Source organism: Pectinophora gossypiella, chromosome 1, assembly GCF_024362695.1.
Source record: "Pectinophora gossypiella chromosome 1, ilPecGoss1.1, whole genome shotgun sequence".
Lineage (NCBI taxonomy): Eukaryota > Metazoa > Arthropoda > Insecta > Lepidoptera > Gelechiidae > Pectinophora > Pectinophora gossypiella.
In genome coordinates, this window is record NC_065404.1 from 11,240,692 (window position 1) to 11,259,597 (window position 18,906).

The window sequence follows — 18,906 nt, forward strand, 5'->3', positions numbered from 1 at the left end:
TAAGACTTAAAAACAACAAGCTTTAGAACTCTGGCTTTCATAATATACACGTAGCTTTAAACTAGAACTTATAAGTCAAAGTAAGTCACGATTACGTTTTTTTCATAGCGCCATATTGGACCGGATTCAATCAGCTTAATTTTCTTGAACACGTATAAATATAATTGACTTGATTTTATTTGTAGTCCATATAAAGCTAACCTGATGGCGTTTTAAGTCAGCGACAAGTTCAACACACTCTATTAGTAAATCGAGTCTATTGTCACCCTTCCATCGACGGCGTCCTCGTGCGGGACCAACAAACTCAGACGCACAAAAAATCCTCTTTATTGCATCACGGACACTGAGCTGGTAGAAACTGAGTGACGTAAATGGCCGAGAGATCGGAACCGTCACGACCCCAGTATTTCCTAACCTAAATCAAAAAGAACATACCTAATCCTTTGAGAATTCGAAGATTTATACAATTTACGAAACTCCCATAAAGTATGGAAACGTTCAGAAACCTTTCCGATCTGATTCTTTTTAAGTCTGCACTAGGTTCTTTTTAAATCGTAACTCGTGTTTGACTTTTTCAATCCTACATAGTGGAGCAAAACATGATTCACTAAGTAGTCATCTATTTTATTATTCTTATTAACTTTGGTTGTGCCGGAGAGGCGAGATGATTGGCGTTTTATTCAAACAACACAAAGAGGTTTTTTGTGTCGTCGACTTTTGTTGTGACTCATATTTTTTACAAAATGACGCGGTTATTACTAATCTCTCTGCCTGTGTCTATTACACTTAAATACACCTTTACTTATAAATCTTAAACGTTAACTTTCCAAGACTTGATCGTCTCATCTCTTGATCTTGTCTTATTCACACACAAAGATTTAGAATTGAATGTAGGGAAATACAAAATCGTAATGTTAACAAGGTGATTTTATAACAGAGACAGAGCATATAAACAAAAGAGCTATTGGGCTAAATTCGAACACAAACAGTAAGATTGAAACAGGCGGTTAGAAGCGACGGGATGAGGTAAGCGACCTTAAAAGCCACTTAGCGCACGTTGCGCGCACGGCGTTCTCGCTGCGTTTCTTATTACTTAGCGAATAATTCTGGTAATATGTGCCGTTAACACCTTTCACACATTAAGGATCACGTTCTCTAACATGCCTGCGATGTACTTTTCGTCGTTAATCATATAAATATTCACAATGAGATACTAAGTTTAATTATGAAGATTCTAGATTTCTACGAGCTTGAGTTTCATCTTTATTATCATCTTAAAACTCAAGAATAGCGCCGATTTATAATACTGCTAAAGTAACAAGCAAAATAATAACTCGTTCTAACTCAATTAAAGTAGTAATAAAAAGTTTGCTGAAAAGCTTCTGCTTTCTGACAAAACGACATATCGATGAACCTAATTCCAATCGAAGTCTTTCATTTCCGCGTCCGCATTTCTCCCGTCATGATACCGGAACCCATTTCACCAGGAGGATAGCCAAAGAAATCTTGGTGTCTTGTATAACAAAAGCAGGTAAAGATGCTCTAAATATAGAATAAACAGAAAAAAAGCGATTTAAGGATGATTGACGCTGAGGCGGGTTATCAGAAGCTTTATCAATTATTGTAGCAGTTGATTTAGTTAGTGGAAGCAATGGTACTGGTAGAACCGGGTTAATTAACGTTTATGCGGAGTCATCAAACCAGGGCGAGCACGCCGCCGGGACTGGCCCAGGAACAGGAGCTCGCTTCACCGGCTTTAATTAAAATCCTGAATCTACAGTATGAAGGATTCCTACAGCTCACCCGCACCCTTTACTCGACTAATTACTGTAATCTAAAACAATAGAGAGTTAGTAAATCTTTATTGTCACATACGCCCTCCATGACTAAGGAATAAGTTGAAAGATTTTTGTTTTTATATCACTCAGCACGGGTGCTAGCGCCGGATATAGAAAATTGTACGTGTACAAGATGAGAACCCAGTGGTGTAATGGTTAACATGCTCGTCTTGTTGAATGGTTGAATTCCCGCCCGACTCAGACTTTCGATTTATTTTTTTCTTTGTAAGCAATAAGTTACCTGAGTCGAATAAACGTGGAAGCTTTGTGTTCATAGGAGTAGTCATTTGATCTGAAATTCCTTGTAAACGATTAGCAAAAACACCTTTCTGCACAGAACTTTTTACTTATACTGAAATATAACAATCACCGTCGTATTTGAAAAAAATAATAAAGCAATAACTCAAGTGATGCCTCCGTGCTCCCAACGCGGGTTGGCCAATTACAGCGTTGCGCTTCAAGGAAGCTAACCAGTTTCTAAATTCTTCGTATATTTAATTTAGCTTAATTGGTGTGTGGATACACGGCGGCAGGCAGTCGACCGAGAATTTGAGCCTCTTTGTTGGCGAAATCGTGTTTAAAACGGTACCCCAGCGAATTATACACCGAGCAAACCGTTCTCATTGTCGTTAACCTCCGTGTCATTTTTCCTATATATTCAGGAAGCATTACAAGTTCAATTCTTTCAGACTTTGTTTCAATGTTAATTTGATGACAGTCTCAAATTACGTTTTTGGGACACTGTTTACCGGCGAATTCAGGCCGGGAGAGGCGATTACCTTGAACAAATTGTAGCAGTTTAGAGCTGATGTAGGATTCAAATTCGCGAGTTTCATGGCTCGTAAAACGTTAGTGATTATGGGCTCGATGCCGTTTGATTGTCTAATTTGCTGTCATCCAGTAGCAACAGAACATTTCAATTTAAATACGTCCAAAGCTCTACAGCTCCATTAAAATATCAATTGCTAGCTGAACTAATCACGATAATATGAGCAGCTTTAGTTCACACGACGCTGACGTTAGACTGTATACCGTGTCCAAAATATTATTATGAACAGTGTCTTTGTAGATTCTTAAAAGGAAGATCGTTCGTTGGTGGGTGCTCAAATAGTGATGATGTGAATGGGACAGGATACTTGGCGCGTGCGCAGTAAACTGATGTGGAGATGATATGTGTGGGCGCACCCCCGCTGACTTATTTGTCGGACAATTGAATGAGGTACATCAGTGTTCAACTTAGATTACCAACGGTAAACACACGAAATATTAAGGTTAAATAATATCATTCGTCTTTCATTTTGCAAAATAATGATGCCGTTGTATGATTAAAATGTATCATCTAACTCCTTTTTGTCATTTTACTTTTGTTGTTGACCGGCTGCAGTAGTATGGGTGGGCAATAAACATCGTTCTCGGGTTGTTCTCCGATATCCCAACATGGCGTGGTCGGGTGTACGATTACTTGCGTGGAGATTGGTAACAGTGTCTTGGTACATGTACTGGCCGCGTATGTGTGTGTGAGCACTGCGTTTGGCGTGGGACGGGGCAGTGCATTTTTTGCGGGCACCAGATGAACGGTAGGTCATTGAACCCCATCGCTCGCCTCGAATCCGAATTTTACCAGCAAAGCGCATCTTCCCGACGCTTTATTCGACCGTTTATTTTGGTATCCAAAGTTTCTCTCGAATTCCTTGTTCGAGGTGAATGAATAAGTAACACAGCGTGTATTTTCAAAATTATATCTTGGTAAGTTATTGTGTTAAGTTAGTCGCGTGCCGGTGTGGTCGGATGGACGACGAGCCACGGCACGCATTGTGAGCAGGCGGGCGGCAAGACGAAACAGCTGTCGGTATCATTGGCCACTCATTAGACGTTAAAAAAATCGTTCAAAAACCCGTCGTCTAATTAGCACTGTTGCCGTGCGCCGTGCTCAGCCGACAAGAATGTGTGACGGCAGCGTGCTTTATGGCTTTATGAAGCGCAATAAGCTAAAGCAAAGCGGAGTATAGAAGAGCCGGCGCGGCACACCAGACGCCGCCTACCACGATAATACGTAATATAAATTCAAACGAGACACTTGTTCAAATGCAATATAGGCTAACGAGACCACCAATGCTATAAACAATTTCTAATTACTTCATTTATAATGAAAATCCTTTTGATGCTTCGAATACATTTGATCCGTGCAAGTCATTGACTTTCTATTCTGAAGAATACAGTCTACAATAAAATACTTTACATGAAAGCACTTGAATAGTCTCTAGAACGAAAAACATTTCTTTTTTCTTCTATAATACCTGTCAGCATTGCACCGACGTTTTTGACTTCGAGGTAATAAATAAAATGGCCTTGCTTCGGACATTGCCTCTATTTTACAACAAATGATTCGAAGCTCTGCATTATTAAGATGATAGCTAGCCGGATAAAAAACGGCTAGGTATAGTCAAACGACTGAAAGAAGCGTATAAACGAGCTTTTAGATGTCACGGTTGGCGGCGTGCGCGTTGCAAAAAGTAGCGCAACCGGCAACACAGTCTGCAATGCCATCTGCTGGTGTACGCTTTTGTAATCGGTGTTGCGTCTGATAATAAAGACCATAGTCTCGTGTATGGATTCGGCAGGTGGTATTAACATCGCTGGTCGAGACAGCCACGTCGCAAATTCGTGACTACTGCCGCCTCCCACTTCGTCTTTCACCCCGCGACTCTCCTTCATATTGAGACACGACCCATGACTAAATATATTAATGGCCTTTCTATCTTATGATTGAGTAACTATCTGAGTATATTCTGTCATTTTGTAATCATATTTTATAGCCTGCTACAAGCTTACATAGTATTCAGACATAAGAAAGAACATTTCCGACAATTTACATTTATGTCTTAGCAGTTCATTATCCGTATTTTCATGCCAATAGTCACTGGGCAATGAATTGTCATAATAGTAAATTACTACATTACTGTATCAAAACTTGAAAGTCTTAGAAGATTTTTTACTGCAAATCAGTGTGTACTAAACTTCATTCTGGCCAATAATCTTAGATGGCTGTAGCTACAATGAGTTAGCTGAGCGGATTTTATGAAGTGGTCTCGCCATGTCCTCGGACAGGTCACGCGCCGCACGCAAACCCGTTTCACGGCGCACTTTCGCCAATCCTCGCTGCGCCGGCGCCGCGTGTTCCTTGCTCACTTGCACACTGTATCTGCCTCCCTCGTCCTCGATTGACCCGATCAACCCACCCACAGATAAGTTAGGCACCGGTTGTGCACATCCACAAAAACTATCAAATTCGTAACATCCTTTGTTCTCAGACATGTGTTCATTTGAAATCCATCGTTTATTGAAGTTTAAACTTCACATTTCAGATTAACCTTTTGAGGAGCGATAACTATTTATACATCCAGTTTAGAATAATTTTCATTATTGTCAACTGCATCAGTTTTCCCCATATCGGAATTTTGGTTAATAAAATCACACAAGTAAGGATCTCATGCGAGGTGAAGCTACCGAAAGGCTCGTCTGCTTAAGAAGTGGAAACAATCGGTGCAACACATTGACCGGCTAAAACCCGACACAATCGACGGGGCGGGCGGAAGTGTGGCAGTGGCGAAAAGCTCGCAACTGCACGAGGAGAAAGGAAGCGGCGCGCCGCGCGGTGTGATAAGGCGGCCGGCTGGCGGCGGGGCGGGGGTCGGCGGCGCGCGGGGTGCGGGGTGCGCGCGCAGCGGCGGCCCCCGCGCCCGCGACGTCCCGTCAGTCGCCCGCCGACTCCGCTTGTGCTTGTGTGACTCGCGCCGCTCCGTGCACCGCACTCGTGCCCCGAACACGACGCGTGCCGCCTCGCTGTGGCCGCGAACGCGACCTCTACTACGCTACCGGCGAAACGTTTCTCCTAACTTAAGTGCAACTTGCTATGTTTTAACTTTTGGACATTCGCATACCCTTACCCGGCTTGTTTATCCCTCATCATGTAAGTGTACGCTCATTCTATTAAAAAGCGACATGCTCTCGTCGAATTCGGAACTCGCGTCGAAGTGTGCACTGTGAAGTTTGTGAATTAAAACTAGTGCATTTACGGGTCGTGAATATTTCGCGTCGGTCCTTTTGGTGTTTTAGTGAAAAGATTTGATTCGCCGCCGATTTCCGAAATTCGACGGGAAAAGTTTGCAAAAGTCGGAACGAGTGGCTTGACTGGTGGCTGTAGAAACCTCTCGGGCCGGCGTGATGTCGCGTGCCGCATGCGAGCTTTCGCCTTGCGGGACGCTCGGCGCGCCGCTGCTCGCGCTTCTCGCACCACGGCACCAATCTTAAAGCTTTCATCGATATTGCCTATAATGTAAAAGTTACGCTAAGTAGAACTCTCCCCTAATCCCCTGACGAAAGTTTCTTTCCTCATTACTCAACTCCTTCAAATATTGCGTTAGTAGTTCTTTGTGTCTCAACAATATTTCTCTTATGCTCTATGATTAAGTAAGATTTTATTCTGATCCATTTATTCACACAGTCTATGCCACCAAGACTTTCCTCATTATTTCGTTTTTCTCTTCACTTTGTTCGTTTTCTGTATTTTGTAGCTTGAAAAGTAGCTTTTGGTATCCTGTTTGTCTTCAGCAATTAAAATTTTGCCATTCCAATATAGTCCAAATTCCGACTTAAGAATTTATTTTATGTCATTTTTGTTTTCTGTGTCCTAAAAAAATCGGATGTGATCACGATCAGGTTTGTGCTCAAATATTTTTAAATTCGTTCAAAATACTTCAAAGTGATTTTTATAGAGAAGATAAGTTACTGGAATCTTTATCGCAAACATGGTAAGATTACACTTTTTACATTTGTAATGCAGCCTTATCGCCTCACATGAAACCAATCAATCAAATAATGACTTGAACATAAAACTGTGTTGCTGATTAAGTTCCAAAATCAGTATGCTGAATAACTCTTTTTAAAAATGTTTAATTAAAAGTAGTATTTCATGACAAGTCCAAAATGATACGCAAAATAATTCTCTAATATAAAAGCATCGCCGAATGAGTCATTACTTCATCAATGTCTGGATAATATTTTACTGAGAAACTATATCTGGATCACTTTGTAATTATTGTGCCAAAAAATACAATCACAGTTGTAGCGTGTTCATTTTTAAAACTGGATTCATTCGCTCGGCTAAGGTCCACAATGATTGTTCACCCCATGAGGGTAACAGCTGGGTCGCTACCTGCTCCAACAATAAACCGTCTGTCAATAGAGGGCCCGCTCAAAATTATTATTATTGTTTTACATTATGTCTTCTCGTAATCCAGTGATAAAATAAAATTATTATCTCTATCTACTACTCGCAAAATTTGCAGAATTCTTCGAAAATATTTTGATGTCCTTTTTCTAGACACCTAATTATTGGTCGAGCTAAATATGGATAAAGGATCAAAAACTAGTCAACCAGGTGATTTGTTCGATCTATGAAGTGATTCAAGAAAAAGTATTAGTTATAAGACGTGGTAAAGAACATAAAAATGCAGACAACAGAGTATAAACGTTGGAGAGATACTAAAATGTTTGCACCTAGTCAATATTAACAAAAAATATCCAGTCTGCAAATATTTGGAATTATCATTCGTAATATATTTTAGTGCAGTACATACATTCCATGAAACAAGTAGAAATACGACTAACGACATTTAAAGTCGTCGTTAAAAACTACAAATTCCCGCTAATAATGCTAGGTTATAATGAGGAAAACACTTACATTTCAAATATTCAGACCAAATTTGGTACATTATTATTTTAAAGGAGGAAAACGAAAAAATGATAATCTTGACAAAAATGCTTTTGTTTAGCAGCATTAAAATGAAATTAGCAACAAAAATGCGTACTTAGTCGAAAACTATTATCACGAGACCGGTGTTTGTTTTGCATAATGTTGTTGTCTTCAAGGATACCAACATTAGCAGCCAAACTAAAGTTACATTGGACGTAACCCAAAATGGTCGCCTGATAAGCACCACGCTATCGGAATTAATTATCTTATCTATGTGAAAATTAAACGGATGTGACACACAGCCCAAGTTGCAGATTACGAGACCAAATTAATCACTGATAAGACGGTTTTGCCGCTCTCCAGATTCCTCGGCCGTTGTTGTTTGGGGAAACGTTCAGGAATTTTAAACGACTATTAATTTGAAAATAAGTTTTTGCAATTTGCCCTTTCAGATAAAAAGTTGTTAAAATTATCTTAATATTCCTAATTATTTATATATTAATATTCTATTACTGAGTAGTTGCGTGCAATGCGGAGCAAATTCTGAAACCAGTTTTTCAATTTCACGACAAAAACTCAACTGTGTTGCTGTTGCCGTCTGTAACCGCACTGTATATGTTTTGTAGAATAAAGTGACAGCACAAAATTTGCAACATTGTTGGCGTAGCGCCGGCCGGTTTATGCATTGTATTTTTGTATGTTTTGTTGATGCGATCAGTGTAATGCCGCTGGTACGGGAGAACCGGGCTCCCGGCGTACCACGTTCGATAAGGCGTGCACATTAACGGGCGCGCTGCAGCGATAGCGCCGGAATCGTGTAATTTGCGCCTCGTAAATTTAAGCCGTCGCAAATTTTTCGCCTCTCTCGCTAATTACCACTCCGCCGTCGTCCCCTAGGACTGCTAAATGTGCTTCGTGCACGTCCCGAATGCGAAAGTAGCAGTAGTTGCTATCTGCTTTGCTCCCCACACGTGAACAATGGCCTTTGTTTTGGCTGGCAAGACTGACCTACGTGCTTATTAATGTTAGACTTGTGCACGTTTTCACACTTCAGACACCATTTATTCGTCAAATAAATAAATCTTATCACAAATCAAGAATAACAAATTCATCCCTATTTGAAGTACCTATAGGATATTTTCAAAAAAATATTAAACCTTAGTCGAATGTAATTTTATTTTAGTTTCGAAATATCTCATATCTAAACCAAAATCTTGGACAATTAATATCCGTTCACCAAATACGAAAAAAGAACCTCTGAATAAAACTCAGTCCAAAATCTTGACATTGTTTCAATTTGTTATGATTTTATTACGTATAGCAAACTTGAAACTATTTCAGTATTACCCAGAATCCTGTATTAAAAAAGTTTTTCCTCATCGCTATGAGTCAAGTGCGCGCGTGGCCAACGAATGTGGGGCCGTGTGAGGAATAACAAACGGTGACATCACTTCGAGACTGCCGAACACCTCGCAAAACGAAACACCTTATCTAAGTGTGCAATTTTCAACCGTCATCCCAAGATTTATGTCTCATATTCCTCTATAGCCAGTTATCTTAAATGTGTCGTCCCTGAACGTTATTACAAACACGGCTTGAATCGACAGAAATATCGCATGTGAAAATTTGATTTACCGTGTAGACAGCGCAACACTTTTTAACGTTATTATACATTGATTGTGCAGCAGACAATCTGATTATTTCTTTTATAGTTTTGTCGTGGAAAATTTTAACATATCTGTGAATACTAACGCTATTTTATTGATTTATACTGTAATAAGTACATCGGAATCGACGAGGTCTAAAATGAATGCAAAGTGATTTGTTTCTGTTTCAATGTCAACTACAATAGGAAGACAAACAAGAATTACCTAAAATATTCAATTAATCTTGAAGAATCCAGTCCATTTCAATATCACGAGACCGGTAATCTATTCATTCTATCAAGATTCAGACGGATGACAGCATTTAAATAAATTACACATTGCAAATTATCATAAAATGATACAATTGAATTTATTTCGATTATATGTAAATTCTGAAGAATTGATTCTTATAATGGATGCATGGCTGTTGTGGAGTGCGTCTGGTGGCGTGGTGACGTCAATAGAGCGTGTCGAAGGCGATCAAAGTGGTGGTTTTTGCCCGTCCACGTCTGCGATGGAGCGCGACTAGCCAGCCAAGGCCACGTCACGCAGCCCTGCTTTCCGCCTGTCCATTGTACTGCGACCTTGGCTGAACGCAGTTTTTATCGTCCCTGTTCAAACCCTGCTCCACTTGATTACTGCCGGCCCAAGATAAGTTTGGCCAGTGACAACAAAAAGGGGCAACACGACCAATATTGCCTCCAGCTTGTTAAACAGTTTCTTTCCCAACTGTTTTACTTTCGAAAGGTCTTTGGATATGTACTTCCACTTCGACTAATATGCCAATGTAACGATATTATCTCATTACGGTTCATTATGCTTAATAGTGTATAACGTATATTGCTCAAACTAGCTATAATGTCAAATCATGAAGACAAGCGAGAGTATCGGTGAAGGTAACGACACGAACAGTAATTGTTCTGAAGTGCAGCGTGTGTGCGACCTTACTTTGTTGTCAGTCGGACTAAATTCGATCGAGACAAACCAAACCTTCAACGGAACATGCATTCACTTTCAACTCACATTTAGAACGGTGCAAGCGCAAAATACTTTTGTCTGAAATAAAATTTCGCCTTGGCTGATATTGTATTGCGTAAATTAATTTGGCAAATGTCATTTTCAGCAGGAGCTCCTTGATTTTCATCACGATCAAAATGATTTTTTCCTGCAACGTTACTTAGACTGTAGTGAAAGGTGTGGTTGAGTGGATGTCAGAGTTTTAACTAAGTACCTATACGAAAAATATTCTTGTAACGAACAACAAGCGTCTTGGCAGAAAACCATTTCGGTGCCTTCCAGTTGAGCTCATCGCATTCTTATTGTCTTGATAGCTCAGTGGTCAGAGCGCCCTCCGTATCGGTGGGAGGTCCCAGGTTCGAGTCCCGGTCAAGACCGCGGATGCGGTTGAGCGACCTGGCCGCACTATCGGCGCAATCCCACACTCAACTGCACTTTCATAAGAATATCTATTATATTATCATGATAAATTCTTCGATGGTAAGTTGATCGAATCGTTGGACGATCTCACAAAGGCCCCGCTCGACTGTTTTTTTCTCCCCTCCCTTGTTCACCCCCGCACCCGACCGCTCTCGCGAGATTCTTATTTAGATTCGCTTCCGTCTGATTGCTCTTGGTAATCTTTTCACTGGGTTATTGAATGTCTTCCCCGTGCGTGTCGAGCACCAAAGGAACCTACAAGCTGTCCCCGCCTCAAAAGAATCAGACGCCGATATCCTTTGAAGTCACCATTCTCAATTTCTTGTTTAATGCACAAATAAACGATGTCCATTTGCTTTGTGCTCGAGCAGTTATCGCTTTACAGTGGAATGCCATTTCCAACAAGTTTCTCTTCTGTCTTAGTTTGCTTATGAATTTGATAGTGAAGTAATTTGACTGTGGTGTCCAGATAATTGATCTATTATGCAAATTGATCTATTATGAAACCCTTTCCGTTTAACTTCCTTAAGCTTTAGAAAAGCTTCACAGAAGTCAAAGTTTACTAGAAAGATTTGAAAAATGTCCTAGTTGTTTTGCTTAGTGACGGAAATATCGGGGGTAGACAAGGGAGTTTTGTTGTTTGATGGTTACAATGGAAAATTGTTGAGACGGCTATGAGCAAAGCGGTAATTGACACAATTCGCGCCCGCCGACTCCAGCGCGGCGACGTCGTCGCTGCAAGCTCAGTCGACCGCAGCACTTACATAATCATTGTTACACTTCCCTCTTACACTGCTCAATCCAATTTCACGCCAGGTTGTAATCGCCGTTCTTGTACAAACTTTGATAACTACAAAAACATAATGGCACTCGACACCCGCGCGTCTTTCTTCAACAAAAACTGTGTCAACAAGAAATTGGAACAAATTCAGAATGTGTTGTTTTTGTTACTAAGCCAATGATGTCCGAGTCAATAGAGAGATGCCGAGATAAAAACACTGTTGCATCCACTATGTCGAAAATAAAATTTGAAGATTTATGCATGCCGTGGAGCGAGACGTCGTCGGTTGCCGCACCCACGCTATTTTCATCCGAGTTGCTTTAAATAGCACATTGCCATAGGATTTGGTTTCACGAGATTTCCCCGTTCCCGGTTTTGAGCTGTCACTTTTTGTACCGTGTTTATAATAGGTAGAGTTTGGAGTTAAATAGTTTCATCACTCAGCCATACAAGAAATCTGACAATATTATGTAAGTTTATATTGCAGTACGATAGTTGTAGCCGTAATACATATAGTTATACCGGAATATAATTATAACACGACTCCAGTTTAATGACATGATGACTAAACTAATCTGCTTAAATAATTATAAATACACCAAAGCATTTTCATACTTAATAACTTTTCGCAATTATATTGTCGTTGTTTAAATACATACTTAATACGACATTTTTATTAATGTATTTTAATACGTTTTGCCGCTCAAGAGTATTGTAACTTACTTAAAGCTACAATAAGTTGATTTTGCAATGAAATAAAAACCATTAGAACAATCTTACTGCGACATATAGACGATTTTGCTTCCAATACTAAAGGTGTTTAGGAAGGTTTTGTAGGTTTTTGGTTAGAATAGACATGCTCTGGCTAGTTAAGGGCATCATTTGTCCTTCGAACACCATAGCAACATTATACAGGTTTTCCCCAACAGAATACCAACCCACTATTCCATTTGTTAATTAGGTGGCAAACAGGCAGAAATAGTGACGCAGACGTAAGTGTATACACACAAACTGTCATACTATTTCTATTTATGATATTCATTTAAACGGTAAAACAAACGATATAAAAGTTTATGAATTGTTTGTTTCTAATTAGGTGTCAATATTAGTACATAAGTATTCATTGTTAGGGCAACGAGGCAGCAGGTTTGCGGGGATGATCTTCAAATTCACAGTAGAGGTACCGAGCCAGCGATTAATTTTAAAACTTTCATAATAGCTACTTCCTCTTGCGCACCTTCATAGTCAACTTGAAGTTTTGCTGGCAAATAACCCTAGCGACGGACTGGGCCGGCTGTCAGCGCCGCCCCGGTCTGGTGCGTGTATGTAGCGCGGGCCTAAGAGCGGCCGCCGCGCTTGCTAACCCGGTAGCCGCTTGTGCTTGGCTCCGGGGCCGACCGCCCGGAGAGTAACCAGTGTGTTTTGTTGTTCGCAGAGTTGAGCCCGCACCAACCCGGCTTGCTCGCTGACCGCCGAGCCGCTAATCTCGCTTTTTTCGCGCCCCACCGTCGCTCGCCCAGACCCGCACCGGCCGCCGCAATGCTCGCGCACCAAGCACCGCTCGCCCACTAAACTCAACCGTCAACGATAAGAAAGCGTGTGATAATAATAATAATTTAATACTTGCCTAAATAAGCTTGCAACGTCGGTGTCTTTATTTAACTTAATAGTAAGATTAATCAGTTAGAGTTAAATCCGCGTGTGGCCCCGGTCCGCGTGTCGTGCAGCTCGCGAGTTAGTTGAGCAGTGTGTGGTAGTGAGGGTGCGCGCGGGCAGATCGCAGCATACTCGCAGCCGACGGACGACGTGAGCGCGGCCGCGCTCGGCCCTCGCCGCCTATGCGCCGCACTCGCACAGCGTAACGCGTGCGACTCCCGCCCGACCACAGTGCCAACGATGGCCACCATGGTGAACATGAATAGCCTCCTGAACGGCAAAGACTCTCGCTGGCTGCAACTCGAAGTGTGCCGCGAATTCCAACGGAATAAGTGCTCGCGACCGGACACCGAGTGCAAGTTCGCGCATCCCCCGGCCACCGTCGAAGTGCAGAATGGAAGGGTCACCGCCTGCTACGACAGTATTAAGGTAAGTTTCGACGACAATTTTTTCTGTAAATAAGTATTCTCCTATTTAAATAAGCTCGAATAGTTAAGGATCACACATATTTGTGTTTTTCCGTTGCGACGGAACAAGAAACAACCCCTCGAGGCGACATTTTGCCGCCGCCATTCGAGCGCCGACCTCAATCCCAAGGCTAACGTGGAGTGACGTCACCCGCGCCGTCGTCGTCTACCATTGTATGGGAATTGGCATCGCGCTAACATAATGAGACGGCAGGATGACTCGACGCCTTGCTTGTATCAGCTATTTGGTATATATCTGACATGCATATGTATACAAAGTATACCTAATTACCTACACGGCATAGCGCATATATCTACCTAATAGCGCCTCAAAATAGTTTGCTCGATAAGCACCACCATCACTCATTCTAGATTTTCGGTATTATATGGCTTAACAACGGAAAATATTTTGAGACAGTTACATAAATAGATAGGTACAGATAATGCAAACTTTGTGGAAATATTTGTAAATTCATATAGCTACTAGTAGGTATGTTTATCAGTTATAAAACAGATTTTTTTTCTTTTAACATATAGTGTTTATCGGTCAGCTTGCAGTCGAATTATGTGATACGACGTTATCAGCGCGGTCGAATGGCGTGATAACGTGTTTTGGCCAACGCGAATGGCTCACAGGCGATAAAAATTAAAACCGACATGTAACATGCATAGCACACCCATTGTCCAATACACTGACACACCTCGAATCAGATACCGATCTTTTATGTCGTATATTTTAATTGGAACATGTAAAGCACAGTTACTCTTTGGCCGTGGTACAAAACATACAAACCGTTCATTCGCTTTCAACACAACACGATCAAATGACTGCAATCATTGTCTGATTTAAGTATTTCTGTGAAATTCTCAATATTATAACAAATCGTTCTCTAAACAAAGAAAAATTGAGATAAATAAAAGGCACTTTCTCATTTCTTAATATTTCCCTTCGTATTTTCCTTTGATGCTCGACTGAATAACGCGATCAAGAGATAAAACGCACCGGGATCGGAGCAGCGGGGCTCGCTCGCTCGGCAGAGATTTCACGACTCCCTCTCGCGGTTGATCGCGATTCAAAATGCCGGTGTCCGCGTGGCTCGCATTACTCTGCCGACGACGTCGCCGCGGGCTCCGCTGCAAGCAAGTTCCACGTCATTCGCCGTGAGCAATGAACGTCATACGCATATCCCGCTCACCGGTCTAACCCGCTCGTTTCCTAACTTCATGTATTTTTAATACCTCCCACAGTTTGACGATAAGTCACTGCTATAGCTTGTTTTCATATCGAAATTGGCAACGTTCCATGTTTCCGCGGTGCAAGCGATATTTTACGTTTTTATCTGATCGGCCAATTAAAAAAGATGAGACGAACTATTTCGACATTCCAGCAATATTTTGCAATACTCACGCGTGATGAATGTCGTGTGCACGAGTCGATCGTACCTATACGAGATCAGGGCGGTAATTCGCTTAGAGCTGGGAATCATGTTTAGTCCGAGACGCTAAACAATGGGCGGGCGGCGTGCATTGTGCGGGCTTTGTGCTTCGCGGTATCGTACCATCGCGTCGGCACATTCCACACAATGCCGACGTTGAGCTCCCGCACCACACTACCATGCCGTCGACGAAGACAGCTTATCTCGTCGCCTCCTGCATCCACTAGCACATAAACTTAAAACACATAAGTACTTAGGTATTGTCACAAAATATAGTCTTATATATTTTGATTCTCTATAAAAGATCCGGAAAGACTAAGAAATTTAAAAATGTAAATGTATCCCACAAGTGTGCTCTAAAATCGTCTACGTCTAGAATCTGAGATAAAACCGCACGCGAACGGTGCCGGTGGCTCAAGGAAACTTTAAATAATCCCCAGGAGAATGTGAAATAGTGCAGCTCACGTCTCTCTCGCACTAATCTGCTCGATAAAAAGCATCGCTGTGGCGAACGCGCTTATATTGTTGACCGACGATGGAACGTCCCGAAAAAGTAAACAGCTTTGTCTGCGCTCAACCACTCATATGAAGCACCGCTGAGTTCATACCATCTAATCGAGAAAGGACACACTTTGCTTATTAACAATTTCATCTAAAGCATTTTGAAACAACGTAATGTAAGTGCAGAGATTGTTTACTGATCTTGTCTCGATTTCCTGGAATGATCCGCTCTTCCTTAATTGCCACAAGACACATTTAGAGGTGTTAGCGTGGCAATGATTGCGTCTTCGCGAAAGTTGTCTTCGGCGCGTAATCGAGTCCTTATCAAACAAAACCGCGTCGCGACGCGCCCGCCGCTCCACATCGCGAAATGTCTCCCGTGATTAAGCCTTCAATTACGCGATATGACGAGGGGGTCATATTTGATTAGGCTACGTGTTGTGTTGATTAAACCGAGCTTATTGCCGTATTCAGTTAACTTCACCCACGCATGTAATATCCACCTATGAACGATCCGACATCGATTGTCAAACCGGATTTTGGAACCTCTCTTTGGCTCGAAGGTGATCATCAATTTTGGATGACACTTTAAAGGGACATGAATCATGGGTTTGCGTGCATTACGAACTGGGTTTATAGCCATTCGTATATTGATTACAGTTTACAGGCAACATTATTCTGTATTTGCGTTCAGTTTATAGGTACACTGACTACGTATGAAACGTTGCATCAGGTTACTAAACTCGTAGATGGTGTCATGCGTTTATAACGTCTCTTTTAAGTCGCAGAAGTGGTTTTTGCCAGACTAGTCACCATTCGCATACCATTCCGGATGCATTGTATCACCTTTACGCTAATCTCAGACAGTTTTTTTCCTGTAAATTGGTTCCATACATAAACTTGTGCCTGTGGTATCTAGGCACCGCGCTACACAAAAAGTTTATTTAGTGTCGTAATATTGAAATCACCAATTTTATGTTTACCTAGACGTGAAGCCAAAACTAGTTTATTTTTTTATTTACAATCATGGTCCCTCGTGGTCGCGTGTTGGACGGGTCGCGTGACACCTGATCGGATTAATTCTATATTCACTTTTAAATTCAAATATTGTACCTAATTCCCCACATTATATATAATTTGGGTATTTATATTCAAACCCGTAGCATTCTGTATAATATTACAAAAATAATTGGTAACGTAAACTCACAAGTAGCTATCCATCGAACAACTTTGTAAAACTTTCCTTCCCGCTTTCGCGAAGCTTTCTTAATAATGATGTGGGTTTCCTGAATGAAACGTGCGTAATAACTTCAATAATTTTGATTAAATAAACTTCCTTGGGAATCCGTATGAAAGTCAATCATGTCAGAACTAATTTACGAGATAAATGTCTTGCAAAGATGCCGTTAAGTACGCTTTGCCGCCGTAATTGAGCCCAATTAGATTCTGACCAATTCAGGAAACCGTTGAATATCATTAGTCTTCATTGTCGCATTGTATTCTGTACATAGGCATGGCGTGATATTATGTTAGACGATTGTACTTTTATTGGATCCGGAAATGTTGCTAACCTCATAAATTAGGAAGATGAATACGTAACAGAAGAGTAAAGTTCTCAAACGGCACAAGTGAAAGTGTGTGTAGGCAGCTGTGAACCGTGCAGTTAACGCCATACGTGGGCTGTGATAGATGCACCGACTGCGGCGGCGCCGACTCGCCCGACTGCTCGAAATAGGATATGGTCGGCCCGTTCACCCACGCCGGCACTTTCATCGGTTTGCACATCGTCTGCGCAAGATCAATTATATACTCTTACATCGGGAAGAAACTGGTTATTGGGATCAAAGTTCACAGCCAAGTAAGCTGCGTTATGTTATGCAACATGTGGAGTCCAAAATTTGCGTTCAAAGTCGCGCGTCGCCTTCCTCACTTCTTGGAAACTGTAAATCGCTTTCAGCCAGCTAAGTACTCGACGGGTTACTGAACAAATTGCTAAACTTCCTGTTGTACATTTTATTATTAGCTCATAGGTACATCGTTTTCCTTGAATAAAATATACGAGTGAATTATAGCATAATAATTCAGTTTTAATGAAACTGGGTTAAAATGGTGTATAAATAATAGAACTCCTTTGACAAACCTTAGCACTTTAGTAGATGGCAAATGAGCTAAACTACAGCAATCAAATCGGCTGCAAAGGCTATCGGTTTAGCCCTCTTGAGGGGTTTTGAAAAGCCGCCGACCAAGAGTTTGGAACACTGGGAGTGTTCAAAGCTGGCAGTAATCTCGCTCCAGCTTTGTTTGAGTTGTTGCACAGGTTTTGAACTTTGCGAGTCGCTCCCCTGCCGTTCAATCATTGATGATTCTTTCTGTCAATGTTTATTCGCCGAAATAAGTCGACTGCATCACGGCACAGCCGCCAGTTGACATTAATCCTTCAAAGCTACGAGCTTTTTGTCGGCTTGAACTCTACATTTAGACCGAATCTGCTCTCACGTCCAATTAACTATGCTTCTTTTTACATTGCGCTGCATTTATTAAAAGCATATTGAATTCGTAGTCGGAACTGGCAGACCAAATTGATTTGATCCCATAAAAGGGGTTATTAATTTAACGTAAGAGACAAAACAAGGTCACCGCTCTCAAACGCTCCGAGATTGTCCGTAAGCCGCACATTAGGCTGGTAGACGCGACCGAGACGGCGAGCTCCGGTCGAATAGCAGCCCTCGCTATATGATTTATGTGCATGTACTTACGTACGTACCTCGTATAGTCGCTTCTACGAGTATTCCTCCAATCTTGGCCTCCAACCGCAATGACGAGAAATCAACTTCGGAATGCGGGCTAGCTTTACGAGTAGATGGTATTACGCACGATCCGTAAATAACAACTCAGTGGCAGAAAGTAATTCGGGAATTTGGTAAATTTTATTATGTTCTAAATTTAATCGTGCAAATGCGCACCCCTCAACAACCTGGTGTTGTGCTAGCGAACGCCCAGTGTTCATTAACTTTGTGCAGTGTGGCACTCGTCGCGTGCTATCGTTTGCATTAGTTTTTTAAAAATCACTTATTCTGACCTGGATTGAACGCCAGCCGGCTTCAAGTAATTGCCGCATAAATTGTCGTTCTCGATTTTAATTGTGCCGGCGTGCAGCGGGAACAATTAAATCTATTGTGAACGCATTTGAATATTTTTGGAACTTACATTAGGAATGTAAACAAACGCACACGATATCGTGATTGAAATTACAGCCGAGAAAAGTTACTTTCAACAAATCTTCATAAAGTGGATCTCACAAGCGCAAAGTGCAAACATAAATTTCATCAGTTGTAATAATGTTAAATTATGGCTCACAGTTTTCCTGCTATAATGAAATGCTATTCATA

The 18,906-nt window shown here is 41.4% G+C and overlaps 1 protein-coding gene across 7 annotated transcripts in view; it reads left to right on the forward strand.

Annotated features, from left to right (window-relative positions):
- The window catches only part of LOC126372232 (protein muscleblind), a 264,761-nt gene that overhangs the window by 198,756 nt on the left and 47,099 nt on the right, over positions 1-18,906 (forward strand). For 4 of the 7 annotated variants that reach the window (XM_050018163.1, XM_050018081.1, XM_050018247.1 and 1 more), the window contains one exon: positions 12,893-13,542. In XM_050018163.1, coding sequence (XP_049874120.1) covers positions 13,354-13,542 — 189 coding nt within the window. In that variant the 5' untranslated portion in view covers positions 12,893-13,353. Of the gene's footprint in view, positions 1-5,602; positions 5,809-12,892; positions 13,543-18,906 lie in introns of those variants that run through there. The other 3 variants (XM_050017947.1, XM_050018324.1, XM_050018471.1) reach the window with 1 other exon arrangement.